The sequence below is a fragment of the Raphanus sativus genome, unplaced genomic scaffold (assembly GCF_000801105.2).
Source record: "Raphanus sativus cultivar WK10039 unplaced genomic scaffold, ASM80110v3 Scaffold0063, whole genome shotgun sequence".
In the NCBI taxonomy this organism is placed as follows: domain Eukaryota; kingdom Viridiplantae; phylum Streptophyta; class Magnoliopsida; order Brassicales; family Brassicaceae; genus Raphanus; species Raphanus sativus.
Genome location: NW_026615386.1, coordinates 19550 through 37645, shown reverse-complemented (window position 1 = coordinate 37645; position 18096 = coordinate 19550). Strand labels below are relative to the sequence as shown.

The following is an 18096-nucleotide window of genomic DNA, read 5'->3' as shown; positions in this document are numbered from 1 at the left end:
TAAATAGATTGAATACGATCAAGCAAGGATAATTTCGTGTAGGTACACAGTATGAACCAAAAATAAGACACTAAAATAGATAAAACTATTCAAATATAATAAAAATAAGTTCCATGATAAAAAAGATCCAAATCTCATCCTTGCTATTACAAAGAATAGTCTAAATAGTATTATTAAAACCAACTTTAAACTAAAAATATAATAAATCATCTTCGATACTTCAGAATTCAATGAATGGAATCCTGCATAGCACAAATTGAAAGAAATATTAGGAGAATCTACTTTTTATATATAGTACTTATTACAATATACTTACTGCGCTTTGAAGAACTGAATATCTGGAATATCAGTATCAAATAGAATTTCAGAACCACCTTGTAAGTTTGTAACATATTTGAAGCCACCTATAAAGTAGTTTGAACAGTTATAAGACAAAAGGAACATTTTGAGAATAAAAGAGTGTGAATAAATATAGATTACCTGTTCCCCATTCAATTCGCCATAACCTTAGAACACACACCACAACATCTTCAGTAGTCGAACGCCAGAACGCATTTAAATTATGGGCTAGAGCTCCGTAAGCAACACACTTTATATGAGTAAACCTGTTATTTTTAAGAAAGATATCTATTTGCTATACAGATATCTCATCTGGTCAATTTTAAAATTAACAAATACATCAAACTAAAATTTCAAACCCGAGACTTATCAAGGAGAACTCCATCGAATAGAAGAAAGTATTGTAAATGTTAGCAGGATCAGGTTGCTGATGCGCAATAAGATCTCCTACACGCACCAACGCTCCACATAGATCTACATAATCGAAATGTCTTTCTGATTTTAGTAACATTACTTAACAATATAAGAAAGAGTTAAATATAGTTGACATACCAACACAGTACTTAGGATGATAAAGACCCCGCTTTATAGCACGAAAGTTGGCACAACACAGAAAGTTAGAACCGTTGAGTGGTTCTATCTTCGTAAACAAAGTTGATTCCGTGAACTTGATTCTGTATTTGTTCTTTGTGAGTCTGTACAAATCAGTAGCAAGTCCTACTTCAAAATTGAGTATCTCAACCCAATCACCATCTTTCAACTCAATCTCGTTACGTAGAGAAATAGAATAGTTCAAGCTTCCTTGTATTGTTACTCCCTGTTTAAAACAAAATAAACTCTCTGTTAATTATTTTATACATTTAATTTATAAGAATCCCCTTTATAGTAAAATATAAGAAAGCTTACATTCTCATCCCCTAAGAGCATGATCGAATGATGATCTCCTCCGATTTTTGCACTCCATTTGCTGATTATCTTAACACGGATTGCAGGGAATGAGATCTTAGTACGCAAAGCATTCAAAGGAATGAAGTTCACCATCACGCAAACTCTGTAAGACCCGACTATTTAATGTGTTATTTTTAGTTTATGTAGATTTATTAGCATAGACAGCATATATATATAGGTTGTGCACAAACCCTAAAACAGATTTAGTTTCTCGCCCTTGGAAATATTATGGTCGAATCGATATTGCAAGTTAATATACTACATTCCTTATTGAAAATGAGTAAACTTTATTACATTTGTCATGGCTTAGTAGTGGACATTCCAGATTAACCCAAATAAGGATATACCTAGGATCGGGTATCACGAAAACTCTTTTCTTAAATTATTAGTGCATAAAATTGCTTGCGCTACAATTACTACCTATTTATAAAGGTCAGAAAAATTAGATGGGTTGTGCCGGAACCTTAAAACAGATTTATTGTTAGAGTTATACATATATTTGTAAAATCAAAATCGCAACTTAATATACTACATACCTTATACAACACGCACACAATATATTAGAAATGCCATGCTTAGATGTAAATTTACTTTTTTCGCGGAATACTGTTAGAACGTTTAAATATTGTTTTGTTTTGCTTTTCAGGAAAGAATTGAGTAACACGTCTACGGTTCAGCAAATAAAGAGATACTTACGATCATATATAAAGAAAACTTTGGGTTAATATTAATTTTAACTTGTTTTTTTATGCAGGGAATATTAAAAAAAAAAATACCAGCTAATGGAAGCTCCTACATAAACCATTCTCACTTGTTACACGACATCATTCCAAACCCATATAAGGTTAGTAGAAAAACAACATTTTATAAAAAAGATGGAATGAATAAATGTTCAAAGAATTTAGTTATCAGTAATAATATACCACATATAGGAGTAGTATAATGGAACAATGACATTGTTTTCTGTGAACTAAATACGAAAAATTTGTTGCAAGGTCTTAGACTCGTAGATTTTGATTTCCTTGACCTTCTCCCATCTTGTTTTTGCTTGCAAACCGTGTGGCTTGATCTGTCCGGAGCTGTCCTGCAAATGCAAACATTTGATTGTTATAGTAGACCCTTTTCATAATACACACACACATAGATTAATACTATTTCAACTTTCCAATCAGCCTAAGAAAAATTGAATTATTAATACAGTTAAACACTTACAGTATTGAGATGATGATAGTTTCATTAAGAAACAATGTCTGTTATCGTAGCATAAATATACACACAACTTCTAAAATCCTACCAAGTAAGCTCCACTTTCACATATTTAAAAAATTCTTACACATTGTACATCTTAAAACGTTCATGTGTTATAAAGTCTTTCATTTTAGGTATGCTTAAACATTAACAATCCCGAAATGATAATAGCTAAAATCAATAACACATATGTAATAAGATCCCATGTTTAAAAAACACAAGGAAAACGTTAGCAAAATAACCTCACTAAAGGCCACGGTTTGAACCATTTTAGAAAGCCATTTAAATGGGTTTAACATCACCGAAAATTGGTGTTATTACATATACCATGATCAAGAAACAATTATTAGTTATCTAACTTATTAATCTAGGCTTAAACTAACTTCATCTTTAAGGTCCATCAAATCACCTATGTTTATTAATCTACTCGTCATCTAAATATTCAATCGAACCAAATCATATTTCTCTGAACTAAAACTAACCAAATATAACAATATATCATATATATATATAAATTACCTCACCAGTTCGATCACCAAGATTATGCATGGCGTTTCTTTATTGCAATGATCAAAGAATAGAAATGACAACACAATAAGTGACAGCTTTTTAAAAAGCTGCATAGTTCCCATCAAATATTTTATTTGATTCTTGAACAATTAGAATGGAAAACATCATCGTCTTAGTTTATATAACTCCCTCCTCCATTCACTCATGCAAACCACCAAAACGGCAAATAGAAGTTTGGTGCTCAACATCCCTTACTAAAGAAACACTATGTCATCGGATAATTCTATAAACAATTATCCTTCCCATGAAAGCGACGATGACTCGGTGGACGAAAACTCCCTGAGCTCTGATCCCGATGTCTATTTCCGGAACGTTAGGCTCGACTATTTTGTGGTCAATCCGATGGCAATGTTGACGAATCACACCAAGTTCAAGGCACTCTGTTTAGAGCATGACAACGCCCAAGCACACTACATTGAAGGCTTCCTCAAATATTTCTTCCACGAGCAGATACAAATCGGTACACGCCATATACGCATGTCATCGATTGGGGGCAATGAGAAAGGTACGTATCTCTACGGTCTTTTACTGCTAGCACGGGGTTATTATCCAAAAGGTAAAAAATACTTGGATAAACTCAACTGGAAGTTAGATATAGAAACCTCTGATAATTGCTGGACCGTCATCAAGAACTCGCTAACCGATATCCCCCGCATTATGAAGCATGAGTACTACGTTAATATGATCAACATTAGGCCAGAAGGAAATTGCGATCCGGATAACATGCTCAAACTATGCAAGAAGTGTTACTATTACAAAAGACTCAGACAATTTGTCCACTTCGCAAGAAATAAAGATTAACTGAGGGAGAAGAGTTGTGTAATCCGTATTATCTAGGTTGTAAGACCCTTCATGTTGTATTCCAAATGTTTGTCTTTTTATGTTTTTCAAATGTTTGTCTTCTTATGTTTTTCAAATGTTTGTCTTTTTATGTTGTCGTTTTAATCAAGTCTATGTGTAATGAAGTTCATGTTTTCTATGTGTATCTTATCAATGGAAAGGTTGCGCCTCTGTTATCCTTAATTATATTTGGTTCAAAACACTATTGCCATGGATAATCATGTTATTATCATTTTTAAACACTATTGCCATAAATCTTATTATTTATTCGATTTTTGGAATAAAACCAGTTTATTTTTGGTAAAAATATTTGGAAGTGTATAAAATAAGATATCCAGATGAAATCTCACAGATCAGTTTTGTTAATGATAATTACTATACAACAATATTTTTAAAATTATTACATTTTTCTGTTTATATTCTTAATGTTTGGTTAAACCATTTTTGCTTAGGTATGAGAACCTTTGCTACTGTGATATTTAAATGCGTCAAGGATTAACTAATATGATTTGAAATAGTTGAAAAAAATATAATAGGGTTTTAAGCTTAAAGGAAAATTGCGTACATTTATTTTAGCTAATAATCAATAAACAACAATCCAAAAACTAACACGTAAAAGTATATCCGAAATTATATAACATGAAATAATAAATATTAAAAAAACAAAGAGTAATCAAAAGCTGCATAATATTCTTAAAATTAAACATAAAAGAAATAAGGAAAGCTAGCTGCATATAATTTGAATTATTACAATATTAAATTTACTATGATAAATTTGTAATTCTCTCATTGAAATATATTTTTATTATAATACAATTTAAATCTTAATGGATATTGAGATTTCTCTCATTTTGTTTTAATATTATTGTTCTTTTAAAAAATAAAAAAATATTATAAATATTTTGTGCTTTACAAATTGGGCTTTTGTTTTTTCAAAGCATCCACACCACGTGATAAAAGAAATAAGGCGCATGTCACTTTACAAATTGGGCTTTTGTTTTTTCAAAACCAATTAAAGTTTATAAAATAGGCCCATGTGTGAGTGTCTTATTTATTTGCAAAGTGACCCAGAACAAAAAAAAAATAAATTTCCCATTCTCGATAAAAGATCCCTTGAGTTCTAACCTCTGATTCTAATCGATGAAAGACTTGCAATAGATCTGATATACAAAACGCGTTTCAGACACAAAGATAAAAGACTACAGGATCGTAGAACAACTGAGTAGCGAGAGTTTTCTTTTTAGACTATGAATATTCGATTCTCTTTCTCTTTTCATCTGCAAACATTCTTCACCAACCAAATCGACGCAATGTTAAGCGGTGCTTCGCTCCTGCTATCTCGATCACTCAGAAATCGGTGACCGCCTCTTCCACGATCGATTCGACTTTGGTGGAGTCATGGAACAATCTCGCACCGAACATGGATCTGTCGCAGATAACGCCTTCATTCATGGCACTTCAGTAATCAACTGCTTCTTCGATTCCGACAAAGCTAACCCTCCATTTCGTCCTCACTTACGCATCTGAGTTTTTCGGGACAGAGGTTAGTTTCCTATTTTCGTTTGTAGGGCTTGAACAATCGATTTGGTCTATTGGAATGCATCAGCTGGTTATTTAATTGATCTGTCAAGACGACATCTAGATTATTCCGACCATAAACTCCTATCACTTTTTGCTTACGATTCAATAGTATAGATCTCAATACTACTTCAATACAATCGGAAATAAGGATGGTGTGTACTAACTATATAGGAACTACAGAGAAGTTAACAAAATAGACAAATATAGTGTAAATATAAAAAACAAAATCCATTATAATAATGATGCATATCTCATTCTTTCAAGTTGAAAGACTTGTCTAAATAGAAATAGGTATTATAGAAAACAACTGCAATTTAAAATATGATAGAAACAATTCCAGACTTCAGAAATCGATGGTTGGAATCCTGCAATGAGATAAGTTCAATATATGAGCTTCAAGGCAGTTTTTATTATATATCCTACTCATATTAAATAACCAACTTAGTATAGCATGCTTACTGTGATTTGAAGAACTGAATCTCGGGGATGTCAGTATCAAAAAGAATATCAGAACCATATTCCATGTTTGTTACATATGTGAGACCACCTATAAAGTAATATCAACAATAAGATGACAAAACAGAAATTCTAAATAGTAAAGAATCAAAATATATATATATATATATATATATTACCTGCTCTCCACTCAATTCGCCATAACCTTAAAACACATACTACAAGTTCTGCAGTATTAGAACGCCAGAATGCATTTAAACTATGGGCTAGGGCTCCATAAGCAACACACTTGATATGAGTGAACCTGTAATTTTTGAGATATATATCATTTAATAAAACGTGTACAGACATGGTTGAGCCCAAAATAAAGAGATGTAACAAATGCAAATATCCAACCCAAGATTTATTAAGGAGAACTCCAATGAATATAAAATAGGATTGTAGATGTTGGCAGCTTGAGCTAGCTTATTAGCTATAAGATCTCCTACACGGACCAATGCTCCACATAGATCTACATAAGCGTTTTTTTTTTAGATTTTATTACCAAACGGTAACAATGTAAGAAAAGTGAAAAGCTTAGTTTACATACCAACACTGTACATAGGATGATAAAGCCCCCGCTTGATAGCACGAAAGTTTGCACAACATAGAAATGTAGAACAGTTGACTGGTTCTATCTTTCTAAACAAAGTCGATTCATTGAACTTGATTGTGTATTTGTGCTTTGTGGATCTAAAAAACTCAAACACATGACTTATCTGGAAATTGAGTATCTCAACCCAGTCACCTTCTTTCAGCTCAATCTCTTTAGGTAGAGACAAAGTAGAGTTTAAGCTTCCTTCAATTGTTACTCCCTGTTTATAGAAAAAATAACAGGCTTAACAATTGTTTAAAAATGAGATTTCTAATTGATGCGTTAAATAATAGAATACTTACTTCTTCATCTCCTAAAAGCATGACTGAATGATGATTTCTTCCCAACTTCGCACTCCATTTCCTGATTATCTTAACACGTATTGCAGGGAATTGAATCTTAGTATTCAAATCACTCAAAGAGATGAAGTTGACCATCACGCAGACAGTGTAAGAATTTTTAATATTATGTGGGTTTTTAGGTTTACTTTGGTTGCTTAGTTTACACTCCATATATATATATATATATATATATGTTTCGTCTGAACCCTAAATGAGATTTAGGAAGAGATGTAGGAAATATATTGATAGAATCGGAATGGGAAGTTATATATTTCAATCTTAAATGAAGATGAATAATAATTATTATATATGTCATGTATTTATGGTCATATATTTTTTTCTCTGCATATGAATATTATCTTCCTTGACGATAGTAATGGTTTGCTATTCAGGAAATAATTGAGGAACACGTCTAATCGGACCTAATGAGGAGACATCTATTTGCCCAACTAAGGAAACCACTAAGATGGTGTATCACGAGAAAAAAATTCCGGAAAGATAAGTGCATTAATTTTATTTTGAGACAATTGTAATCGTACCCCGCAGCTTAACCAAAATTATACTTAAGTAAATAATCACATATCAAACCGTATAGTAGGGAAATATTAATTTTGTGCCGATAAACAAACTAATAGGGTTCAACTAATTTATCCGTTTAACATTTTTTCCTCTAATAATAAACAGGTTCGAACACTACTAACGGTACTTAAAAGGGCAGTCCATGTATTGGGAGGAACATCATTGAAAAGGTTAGTGGAAGCAATTTTTTGATTACAAACTCAATAGTAACAATAATTAGTTCTCTTTCTGTTATATTTCTTAAACCTATATAAGCTATTCCGAGGTTTTTTACTATGTATGGTCTTTCCGAGTGATAAATTATTGTAGATTAGCAAAAACATGTGACTTGATAGAAATATCATTCCAATATAGGGATTTAACTCTCGAAATCTAGGAAAACATAGTTCTAATCTAATACAAACTGAAAATTCAATTTTATAAAATAAAGTCAATGTAATAAATAAGAATTCATATAAGAGAGGTGTGATTTATATCCCTTTAGTTATAATATAATTTTAGGATCAGTAGCATATGATAAACAAAGAGATAACTGACAGAAATTAAATTAAAGGTAATTCTGGAAATTAAATTTTAATAGTTGCAGCTTAAAACCAATCGAAGGTTATTGAACCCTCTACAAAATATAATAGTTTATCACTAAAAACCCCCAATAATAAATACTTGCATAATAAAATAAATCAAACTCTTCAACTATCTTGCTGTTGATTCAAAATGCACGGAATGGAATCCTGAAAGTTGATAAATTTCTTGTTTACATCAGTACTATGAATAAGGCAATCAAAGTCTTCAACACTATATTGATTGATTATCAAAACTTTTCATCAAATCAGAATATACTCACATTGGTTTGTAGTTCTTAATTTCAGCAATTTGAGAATCAAATAAGATATCCGAACAACCTTCAACAGTTGTAAGATATCTGCAGCGACCTATAAAAATCATCAATTAAGGTCAAATGAGAAAAAAAATTATTGTCTTAATAAAATAAATTTGATAAAAAACTTACTGTTTGTTGTCTCTATTCTCCATAACTTTAGTACGCAAATAAGTACATTTGCATTTGAAGCTGCCCTGTGTTGATATAATTTCTCTGCTACAGATCCATAAGCAACACACCTTACTCGATACAAACTGCAAATAAAATTATATTTTTATGTTATCTTCAGAGAAGCGTAGTAAACATACAATTACAATTCAAAATTAGATAATTTTGAATTGTACTTTTATGTATACAGCACACACCCGGTATTATGTAGTAAACATATAAAAATAAAATACAACACACACCGAGTATCTATCATCGAGAACCGAATTCGAATTTGATTTCTACCAATCTGGTTTCCTTGATTTTCTTTTGTATTTTCAATTTCACCCACTTCAACCATAGCTCCACATATGTCTGTGACATAAATATTTGTGAAACATTACGCATGAATTATCATTTGGTTGTATGTCAGTAAAATAAAAACCTAAATAAACATTGTTTTAAAAAATAGCCATACCAACACAAAACTTAGGATGAGAAACTCCACGGAGAATGTCTTTGTAATTCGCACAGCGAAGAAAGTTACACTCTTTCATAGGCTGAATCCTTGAGAAACATGTGTTTTGCGTTATGCTGATATGGTATTTGCTCTTTGTTGTGTGTAACACTCCAGAAGCATGGATTAGTTTAAAATCTTCGATCTCAAACCAATCACCTTCATTAATATTTATTCCAAACGGCAAATTGACATCCCAAGGCAATGTTCCTTCAATGTTTGAACCCTTAGTAAGAAGATAGACAACATATCAGAAAACTTTAGGCTATAATAATATACTTAAATTTTAAATAGAATAGTCACATTTTCATCTCCAAAAATCAAACATGTATTGCGTCGAACTGAACCAACTCCTTTTGACTTCCATGATCTCACTATCTTCACACGAATTGCAGGCTGTTTTTTCTTTGGAACCAAGGCATTCAAAGCGGTGTAGCAAGACATGTAAGGCAAAGGTAAGATGTTTTGTTCTATGTTATTGTAGTATATAACGAAAAAGTTGATGAGACCTAATATACTAAAAAAGATTCCATATATTGAAATATTTAGCTTGGGACTCAAATTGTTCAATTAATTGAAGGGACATGAGATTACAGAAACAAAATATATTATACCTTATGTCAGTGATAAGAATATTTACTCTTTCTATAAATTTACATAACATTGCCGCTACATATGATTCTTTAGGCAATATCTTTTCAAAGGTAAAAAAAATAAGTTACATTATAAATAGCTTTAGATCTCAACGTTTCTAATACAATTAATATCGATTAGATAGTAATAGGTATTATAAAAACCAACTTGAAAGTAAAAAATTAGATAAAACATCTTCGATACTTCAGAAATATTGACTGGAATTCTGCATATAACTATTTGCATATAAAATTAATGAATTCTTAATATTAATATGGTTCTCTTTAATAAAAATTATTATAAATTCTGTTGGTTAAAAAATAAAGGCTTATTAGAAGATTATAACTCATGATATTTGTCAGAAATTTATTTTCCTTATAGTCATGTTAAAATAATACAATAATGCAATAATATTTTCATTTTCAATGAAACATGCTTATGACAATACAGTCTAAACAAAATATAATTTGACCAGATGAATACATTTGATATTTAAATATATACAATTTCAACTTTATTAACTTTGGGTTATTATTATTTCAAACTTCTTTTTTTTGGCAGGCAGTATTAAGATTATATTTAAATACAACGACCAGCTAATGGAAGCTACTAACACCATCAGAACAGTTACAGAGCTGATCAAAGACAATTAAGGTTAGTACAAAACAATCACTTAGTATAAAAGATAGAATGCATTAATGTTAAAAGAAAATTGTTGCCAGTAAAAAAAAATCATATAGGAGTATATATATAGGAGTCTTTAGAAAAATAACATTGTTTTTGTGTGAAGTACATGAGAAAAGAGCTGTTGCAATGATTTAAATTTGGTAGATTTTGGTTTCCTTGAGCTTCTACAATCGTTTATGTTAGCTAGCAAAATTGTGTTGATATAGGTTACCTGAGCTGTCCTGCAAAAGATTACAAATAATTTGTTAGAGTACACCTCTTGCATAATACTCTGACACATAGCTTAGTATTTTTAAAACTTATCAATGGCCCTAATAGTGTTTTAAGTTTAAAAAAAATTATACACTTACAGTAATGAGATGATCATAGGTTGATTAAAGAAACAACTTCTGAAAACAAATCACGGAAGCTCAACTGCCAAACAAAATACTTTTTAATGCTCATAGCTTCATCCGACATACAACTCCTCATAACACACTGCATAAAATCCCCTGTTTTAAAAGAAAAGAAACAACTTAAAAAAATATAGACGACTTAATCAGGTTAATTCCGGAGACTTGAAACCATTTGATTTCTTAAATATGAACCTATAATATACTTACTTATCGTACCTTTCAATCAAATAGATTCTGGAAAATATCCTTGTAGACAACATTCATCGTTGAAGTCTCTGGTTTTCCCTCCTTGTTAGTAATAAGTATCTTTAATCCTTTCCTTGATTTTACTCGGGAAACAGCCACATACAATTGTCCATGTGAGAAAACAGGTCTAGGTAGATACAACCCCACCTTTGCAAGTGTCTGACCTTGGCTTTTATTTATCGTCATTGCAAACGCCACTTTAAACGGAAATTGCCTACGCCTCATCTTGAAAGGAATCTTGGAATCTGTTGGTGTGATCAGCATACGATGAAGAAAGACTTTTTCACCAATTCTGGTTCCTGTGATAACCTTTGCTTCAACAATGTGAGGAGCCATTTGCATAATCTGCAACCTTGTCCCGTTGCACAAGCCTTCATTAGGGTCAATATTTCTTATCAACATAACTGGTGTTCCAATCCTCAGCCTTATAGAATGATTAGGTAACCCTGATGCTTTAATACTATTTAGTAACTCGGGCGTGAAGATCGATTCATCTTTTGATTTTGTATCTGCTGGGTCAATACTATCTGAGCTTAGATAAACTTTTTCCTCACCTAGAAAACATATACATGAATAAATAGAGAGTCAGTATAATAGATTTGTATACATATGTGATTTTTTTCAACTGTAACCGATAATTAATATAAAAGCTACTGATACCTGTTAAGTGATCAAGCATGTAGTTGTTAATCATGTCAACATCTTCATTAGTAGGACACAATATAGCTCTTTCCTGAAAAAAAAGCGGATCCTTCGAGTCTTTGAAAGTGTTACCATAAACTTCAGAAACAATACATTCAATAGGATCAGTGGAAGGAGTCAACAATAAATCCTTGGGTATGTCAATCATTGTTTCTCCACTGTTTGGCTCATTAATTTTCCCTTCACCTAACTTCAGTATCCATTGGGAAAATTCCCTAATTTCCTCGACCTCACGACTATTTGGCTCTGAAAATAATCGCATATTTTTCGTTAGCTCCAAAACTTTGCAGTACTTCCACAAATAGGATGAATTAAGAGCAGCCATTACTACATCGGCTCGGTTGCCTCTTGGAATAACTGGCAAGATTTGTCTAAAATCACCACCAAACACAACAACTTTTCCACCAAATGGTCTGTTGTCGGTAGTCTTCATAATATCACACATACTGCGATCTAGAGCTTCGAAACAATGCTTACTCATCATTGGTGCTTCATCCCAAATAATAAGAGAAGCTTTTGCTATTAATTCAGCTTGATCACTACCAGGTTGTATCTTGCAAGTAGAGAATTCATCAGGATTAATGGGAATGCTGAATCGGGAGTGAGCAGTCCTTCCACCAGGAAGCAATAAAGCGGCAATTCCGCTCGATGCAACATTAAGTACTACATCACCTCTTGAACGAATAGCAGCTGACAGAATATTCCACAAAAATGTTTTCCCTGTCCCACCAAAGCCATAGACAAAAAAAACTCCACCTCCTCCACTATCGACAGAACCTATTATCTGATCGTACACAGCCCGTTGTTCATCTGTCAACTGTGGAAACCATTCTTGATGTCGCTCCCGTAACTCGTCCTGGGGATAACTCAACTCATCTTGTAAGAGTTGGTTATTCGATATTGATTGATCGTTATCGACAGGTTGCGGCATTGTCTTCCATTTACTCAAACAACTATTCTTACTTCGTAATATCTTGTCAATAAGAACCAAAGTACAATTCAAAATTTGTTCTTCATTTAACGTCAGATCTACACGATGGGTAAAAAAAGTTATTAATATAAACTTCCACATATTCATATACTGAAAAATTTGCCGAAGTGTACTTACTTTGATTTCCACGCTTTACTCGCTCAAGGTACAGAATATCTTCTGATAGAATGTCTTTTGTTGCTTCCCAAACCGATGGAGGCGAAGATAAGCTTTCTGATAACAACATCTGAGCAAAAAAATTTCGGACATAAGAACCTGATGCCCAATAGCTACATTCTTTCAGTCCTTCAATATATTCTTTGTCGTCATCTAACAAACCCAACTTATAACACGCAGCTTCATAACTCGGTTGAACGACTCCATCAACTGTCTTGATATCAGCATAACACCGTGGCCCCCTGACCTTATTAATCAAAACCCTCAAATAATACGATGGACCACTACTTATAGAAACATGCTGCAACCTCCCAATTGCAAATCCTTTTTTCCGTTTCTTCCAAACTTGGTTCTTCGAATCATATCGGAATCTCGTGGGCATTTCGGGATAAGTCAATAATCTTGCTTCAGGATATTCTTCACAGCAAACGAACCAAGCTAAAAACATAGTCTTTGTTACACTCATGCGAGCCATAACAGTTTCCACAGTATCACCTTCTCTGTAAATAACTGGCTGCTCTCCTTCAAGATGAAACGTCAATTTCTCAACCGGAGTAGTTCGGAAATGAGTTGGGAAAGCGAAGATTCTCCACGTCGACTCGCAAGCAGAGATGTATCTAAAAAATGACGTAATATAGTTAAAATTTAGCTACTTTTTCTAACACAACATCATGTGGTCTAATGAATAAACTAAATAAGGCAAAGTAATACCTCGCATCAAAATAATTCTTTATTTCGTCCACTTGTGGCTCCTCTGCTCCTCCAGAAGTGTTATCACCTAAATCTCTTCCACCATCATTCGCATTTGTAACTGGATTTCCGCTATGCTCATTCAGCTCTGCTCTATCTGGTTCCTTCGTAGTTTTTTGGGTAATTGTTGCTGTAATGCAGTCTTGGCCTTTGTGGATATACTTAAATAAGTATTTAATCGATCGGGCTTGGTTACACCACTCAACATTGATATGTGCATTATAAGCAAGAAGAAGTTTTTTGTTATAAGGGACAACAAACCTATTATCCAATTGTATTCCTTTTTTCTCAACAGTTGAACCTCCTTCTCTTCTACGGTAAATGGGATATCCTTTTGAATCAACCGTTGTTTTCTCAACAATCTTCCGAGGAAAAAATTTCGTGCAACGCCCATCTTGCATACATGGTGACTCCTTGTTGACAACACCACATGGACCATGAATCATTGTTTCCCTTACAGCCTCGTATAGTCTAGGTTCTTCATTTATATTAGGAATTTCGGCTGATATGATCCGATCAATATCATCGGCATTTGGCATTTTTGCGGACGGATCCATGAATAGTAAAATGTGGGCATGCGGAAGACCTCTTTTCTGGAACTCTATAGTGTACACAGCTACAAAAACAACAGGAAAATCAAATATAAGAACTAAGAATTTATAATCCTTTTAAATTAATTTTAATATAATGCTTACCAGATACAGTCTTTCCAAGAAGGTGTTTTTTCGTTAGATCATCCATCAAACAATCAAGTTTCACTTTGAATAGCCTGCAACACAAATCTGGTCTATCCTCGGATCTAAGGTTGTATTTCTGAAAATATCTCGTCAATTCTGGCCACTTTGGATTACATGTAAATGTAATAAATAAATCTGGAAATCCAAAATATTTGCATATAGACATACAATCCAAATACATCTCATGCATATATCTAGGACCTCCTGTGAAAGATGAAGGTATGATAACTCGATTTCCCTCAATAGGGAGGGAAGAACAACCTTCATTGGAAGCAGCAACAAACTTACTATAATTCAACGACCTTAAATTTCCCTGATTCTTTCGAATATAGCGCAAACGATGACTTTCAATCATTGTATAAGCATCAACCAGAAACTGCTGAAGTAAACGCCTAGAAAGAAGAAGTACCTCTGATCCAACATTACGAATTTGTATTTGATAGGCAAAGAATTCTCTCATGCTGATATTTGGTTTCTTTCTTTTGTTTATTCCCGTATAGCCATTCTTTATACCTAATCGAAAGCCATCCTCTCCATAAGGAAATATAAGAGGATATTGAAGTGGCAAATAGCAAGGATGCAACTCATTGATCCTTTTCAGCTTTCCAGAACACTTTTCCAAAATAATATCCCTTTTATCCATATCTATAGTAAAATCTCCCACAAGCAACCCTGCAACCTCAGAAGAAGTTGGGAGATTGTAAACTCGTCCATCCTTTTCTCGAGTGTGGATTAAAACCAGAGACAATTCTTCGGTTTCATCTTCAGCGTTGAATCTATCCATATAATTCCGGAATGTCTGCACATGTACGTTGCACTCCCTTAGCATTTCCATAATAGACTGAACCAAATCAGCTCTGATTTTGCTTCTCTCAGAATTCCCACTGTACAATAAAAAACATAAGTGAGGAAACTCGTCGTCAAAATTAAAAGAATAAGAACCACATCTAGATTTTCTTTTATACACATATATATACCTTAATGCTGCTATCCTATTCTGAACCTCATTTTCGGTATCATGTATATACAACTGGGAGAACTTTGCAGATTCGTCTGCCTTTGGTTTCACACTTCCAATCAAATGATAATTCTCCCCATGTAGTTTAAAAACCTTGGGACCTCTACTTTGGTTGATCGAATTATCAATCTTTCCTCCAAGTGAGGTAAATGAGAACATCATGTTCATTGCTCGAATATTATCACGGAAATGCTTACTGATAACATCATCATTAGTGAGAAGACTTTGAAGTAATGGTGGAGGTTCCTTACTAATTGGAAGTTTGATTTTTCCTTGCAAACAGCACATAGTGAAAATAGGACTTTTTGCTTTCCTATTCTTAAGTATCCGCTCATTATACCAAAATAGTGCTCCACATTTAGGACATTCGTTTACAATATCTCCGTCATCTTTATAGCCTGTTACAACATAAAAGTCACAAAACAAATATAATTTAACTATAAAAATCACGGGATGAAAAAAAAGTCAATAGAACCAGCAAAAAACTTTTGAGAGCGGGAAATCTTTTTACCTTCTTCAATAGGAACTAAGGAGGACGAACACTCTCCGTTTTTACTTTTCTGATTTGATGAATCAAAATTGTTTGCTCGATTTCTAGCTATATCTTTCTCGTTTGAAACTCGCTGATACTTGGCTCTGCGAAATACATTATCATCATCAGTGTCAGTATCAGAGTAGTCATGATACACATTTTCAGCGTTGCATGTATCTTCCTCCCAGAAACCATCACCGCTTTCTGTAAAAAAGAATGACGAAAATAAAATAAGCAAAAGTGATACAGTGAATTATACTGGAGTCAATACTGTGGAAATGATTCCTATAAATTATTAAGCAATAAATAGTTCAATGACATTCCATTTACCTTCTGAATCTGATTCAACTGATGAGATAACAGGATTTACGGGATTTCCAATTTCACTATTAGAACCCGTGATAAATCCATTATTAATTTCGGAAGAAAAATTAGTACATTGTGTACTCTGTGTAATAACTGATTGAAGCAAGGATGTGAACGATGTTGAATTTCTAGCATTGCCGGTTTTATCTACCGGGGTACTATCATAGAATAGACGCTGTACTTGTTCCGGTGCATCTGTTGGTTCACTAAATTTCCTCTTCTGGTTGATGATGTTCAGCCTGCTTGTTCTAGCAGCTCTTTGCTGACTTTGCGAACAGTTAGAAATCAAACCAAGAGACTGTATGCTACTATTTTTACCTGTTATTATAATAAATACCACAATAGGATTTTCAAATAAATTAGGTGAGGCAGGTAAATAAGAAATAATTAAATGGTCACATGTTAATACCTTTAAGGTCTAGTGCGGATGAAGTATAAGGTAGTGCATTCAAAGCTTCATTTGATTCCATAAAAGTAGATGATACTTGAGAAAGAGTACTTTGTGTTTGCATTGATTGGAGCAAATTTGTGAAAGATGTTGTTTTGGGTAAATATACGCCATGCTGTTCTGTTGGCCTGACATATGATTCTGCATTTTCATTGCTCTGAACTACACCTTGAGAACTTGCAGTTTCGATTGATTTCCTTTTCGCGCGCAATATATTCACTCTTTGAGTTCTAGAATCCTTCAGGACAGCCTTGTGTACATTAGTTAGGTCACCCAATATCGTAGATTTGGGCATTAGTTGTGCACTGCTATTATTCTGTTCCACTGATACGTTTGAATTCACTTGCCTCACACATGAACCTCGAAATAAAGAAAAAAAAGTGCCGATTAAAAGCGAGATCCCCTATTATTTTCTGATGTTACTTTGATAAATCCAAAACAGTTATATATAGACCGATTTATGTCACTTTGTAAACTTTTTGTGATAGCAACTCAATTGTAGAACAAATAAAACTGACCTGGGTTGATATTCTCATCCACTGCCATGGAATGGAGTAACAGGTTCTTCTGATTTTCTTCATAGTATAAAAATCAACTGACAATGTTATTGACAATAAACTTGTATATGAAGTTGAGGAAAAGGCATAAAGTGTCATTAAAATACCTTGTTTTCTACGTTTATATGGACGATCATCTTGTATGTTTTCCTTTCCAGGCTTATGTTTCTTGTGATTCATGATAGAGCTTAGGTTCTTCAAATGTGAATCATTCGTTATCAATTGAAACAAATGATAACTCAAAAACGTATCCTTAGTAATATATTACTATAGTGTAAAAAATTGAGTTTCTTTCTACTCGGATTCATTTCCATCCAAGTATCTTACAGTGGGAAATTTTTATTACATTAATGATACAGTCATAAATATCTTTCTATGACTCCCGCCTAAATATTTAACTTTCTGTGATCGGACAGATTTGGAGGAATTGCATTTTCGAAGGGAGAGAGGATAATGTATTATGATCGTCCATGGATGTTAAGGTATGCAACCTTTAACTAACTTATCTTATTAGAAGACAATTTCCTGAAATATAATTTAGGTATGGAACTGATCTGGTTAGGTAGGATATAGACCCGGAAGTTTACTGATTCTTAAAGTCGAGTGAGTTATACTGCCAGCTTGAAAAATTGTATCACTACTAAATGTTTTAAACTTGAATTAATAGTACTAAACATTGTATATGAACTAAAACATAAGCACCAAAAACAAAATGTAATTTGACTATATTATAATCTAGACTTTTGAATCAAGGTTTTAGATTTTTATATAAATTAAGTTACGAATCCATTATACTCA

The 18096-nt window shown here is 33.0% G+C and overlaps 3 protein-coding genes across 3 annotated transcripts; all 3 read right to left on the bottom strand.

Annotated features, from left to right (window-relative positions):
• Positions 1–220: 220 nt before the first annotated feature.
• On the bottom strand, positions 221–1380 carry LOC108832041 (uncharacterized). The gene is made up of 6 exons (XM_056995860.1): positions 1246–1380; positions 892–1156; positions 699–786; positions 481–605; positions 317–404; positions 221–242 (listed from the first exon to the last, which is right to left on the bottom strand). The coding sequence occupies exons 1-6, from the start codon at positions 1378–1380 to the stop codon at positions 221–223; spliced, it is 723 nt and encodes a 240-aa protein (XP_056851840.1).
• A 4489-nt stretch (positions 1381–5869) lies between these two features.
• LOC108832042 (uncharacterized) lies at positions 5870–7053 on the bottom strand. The gene is made up of 6 exons (XM_056995859.1): positions 6919–7053; positions 6572–6836; positions 6379–6466; positions 6162–6286; positions 5986–6073; positions 5870–5891 (listed from the first exon to the last, which is right to left on the bottom strand). The coding sequence occupies exons 1-6, from the start codon at positions 7051–7053 to the stop codon at positions 5870–5872; spliced, it is 723 nt and encodes a 240-aa protein (XP_056851839.1).
• Positions 7054–11014: 3961 nt separating this feature from the next.
• Positions 11015–16763, bottom strand: LOC108832040 (uncharacterized). Its single transcript, XM_056995858.1, has 11 exons — positions 16703–16763; positions 16258–16611; positions 15907–16131; positions 15355–15793; positions 14891–15261; positions 14546–14788; positions 13602–14256; positions 12990–13507; positions 12852–12947; positions 11702–12772; positions 11015–11595 (listed from the first exon to the last, which is right to left on the bottom strand). Exons 1-11 carry the CDS (start codon positions 16761–16763, stop codon positions 11015–11017), a joined length of 4614 nt encoding a protein of 1537 aa, XP_056851838.1.
• Between the last annotated feature and the right edge of the window lie 1333 nt (positions 16764–18096).

What these genes read in the sequence shown, in the direction of transcription:
- LOC108832041 (XM_056995860.1), bottom strand. Translation starts at nt 1,380, where the DNA reads ATGGTGAACTTCATTCCTTTGAATGCTTTGCGTACTAAGATCTCATTC. An exon ending in GCGAATTGAATGGGGAACAG is followed by an intron (nt 405 to 480) that starts GTAATCTATATT and finishes ACTACTTTATAG; the next exon opens with GTGGCTTCAAATATGTTACA. An exon ending in ATTCAGTTCTTCAAAGCGCA is followed by an intron (nt 243 to 316) that starts GTAAGTATATTG and finishes TGTGCTATGCAG; the next exon opens with GATTCCATTCATTGAATTCT.
- LOC108832042 (XM_056995859.1), bottom strand. Translation starts at nt 7,053, where the DNA reads ATGGTCAACTTCATCTCTTTGAGTGATTTGAATACTAAGATTCAATTC. An exon ending in TCATCCTATGTACAGTGTTG is followed by an intron (nt 6,467 to 6,571) that starts GTATGTAAACTA and finishes TGGTCCGTGTAG; the next exon opens with GAGATCTTATAGCTAATAAG. An exon ending in ATTCAGTTCTTCAAATCACA is followed by an intron (nt 5,892 to 5,985) that starts GTAAGCATGCTA and finishes ATCTCATTGCAG; the next exon opens with GATTCCAACCATCGATTTCT.
- LOC108832040 (XM_056995858.1), bottom strand. Translation starts at nt 16,763, where the DNA reads ATGGAATCAAATGAAGCTTTGAATGCACTACCTTATACTTCATCCGCA. An exon ending in AAGAATTATTTTGATGCGAG is followed by an intron (nt 13,508 to 13,601) that starts GTATTACTTTGC and finishes GTCATTTTTTAG; the next exon opens with ATACATCTCTGCTTGCGAGT. An exon ending in CATGCTTGATCACTTAACAG is followed by an intron (nt 11,596 to 11,701) that starts GTATCAGTAGCT and finishes TATGTTTTCTAG; the next exon opens with GTGAGGAAAAAGTTTATCTA.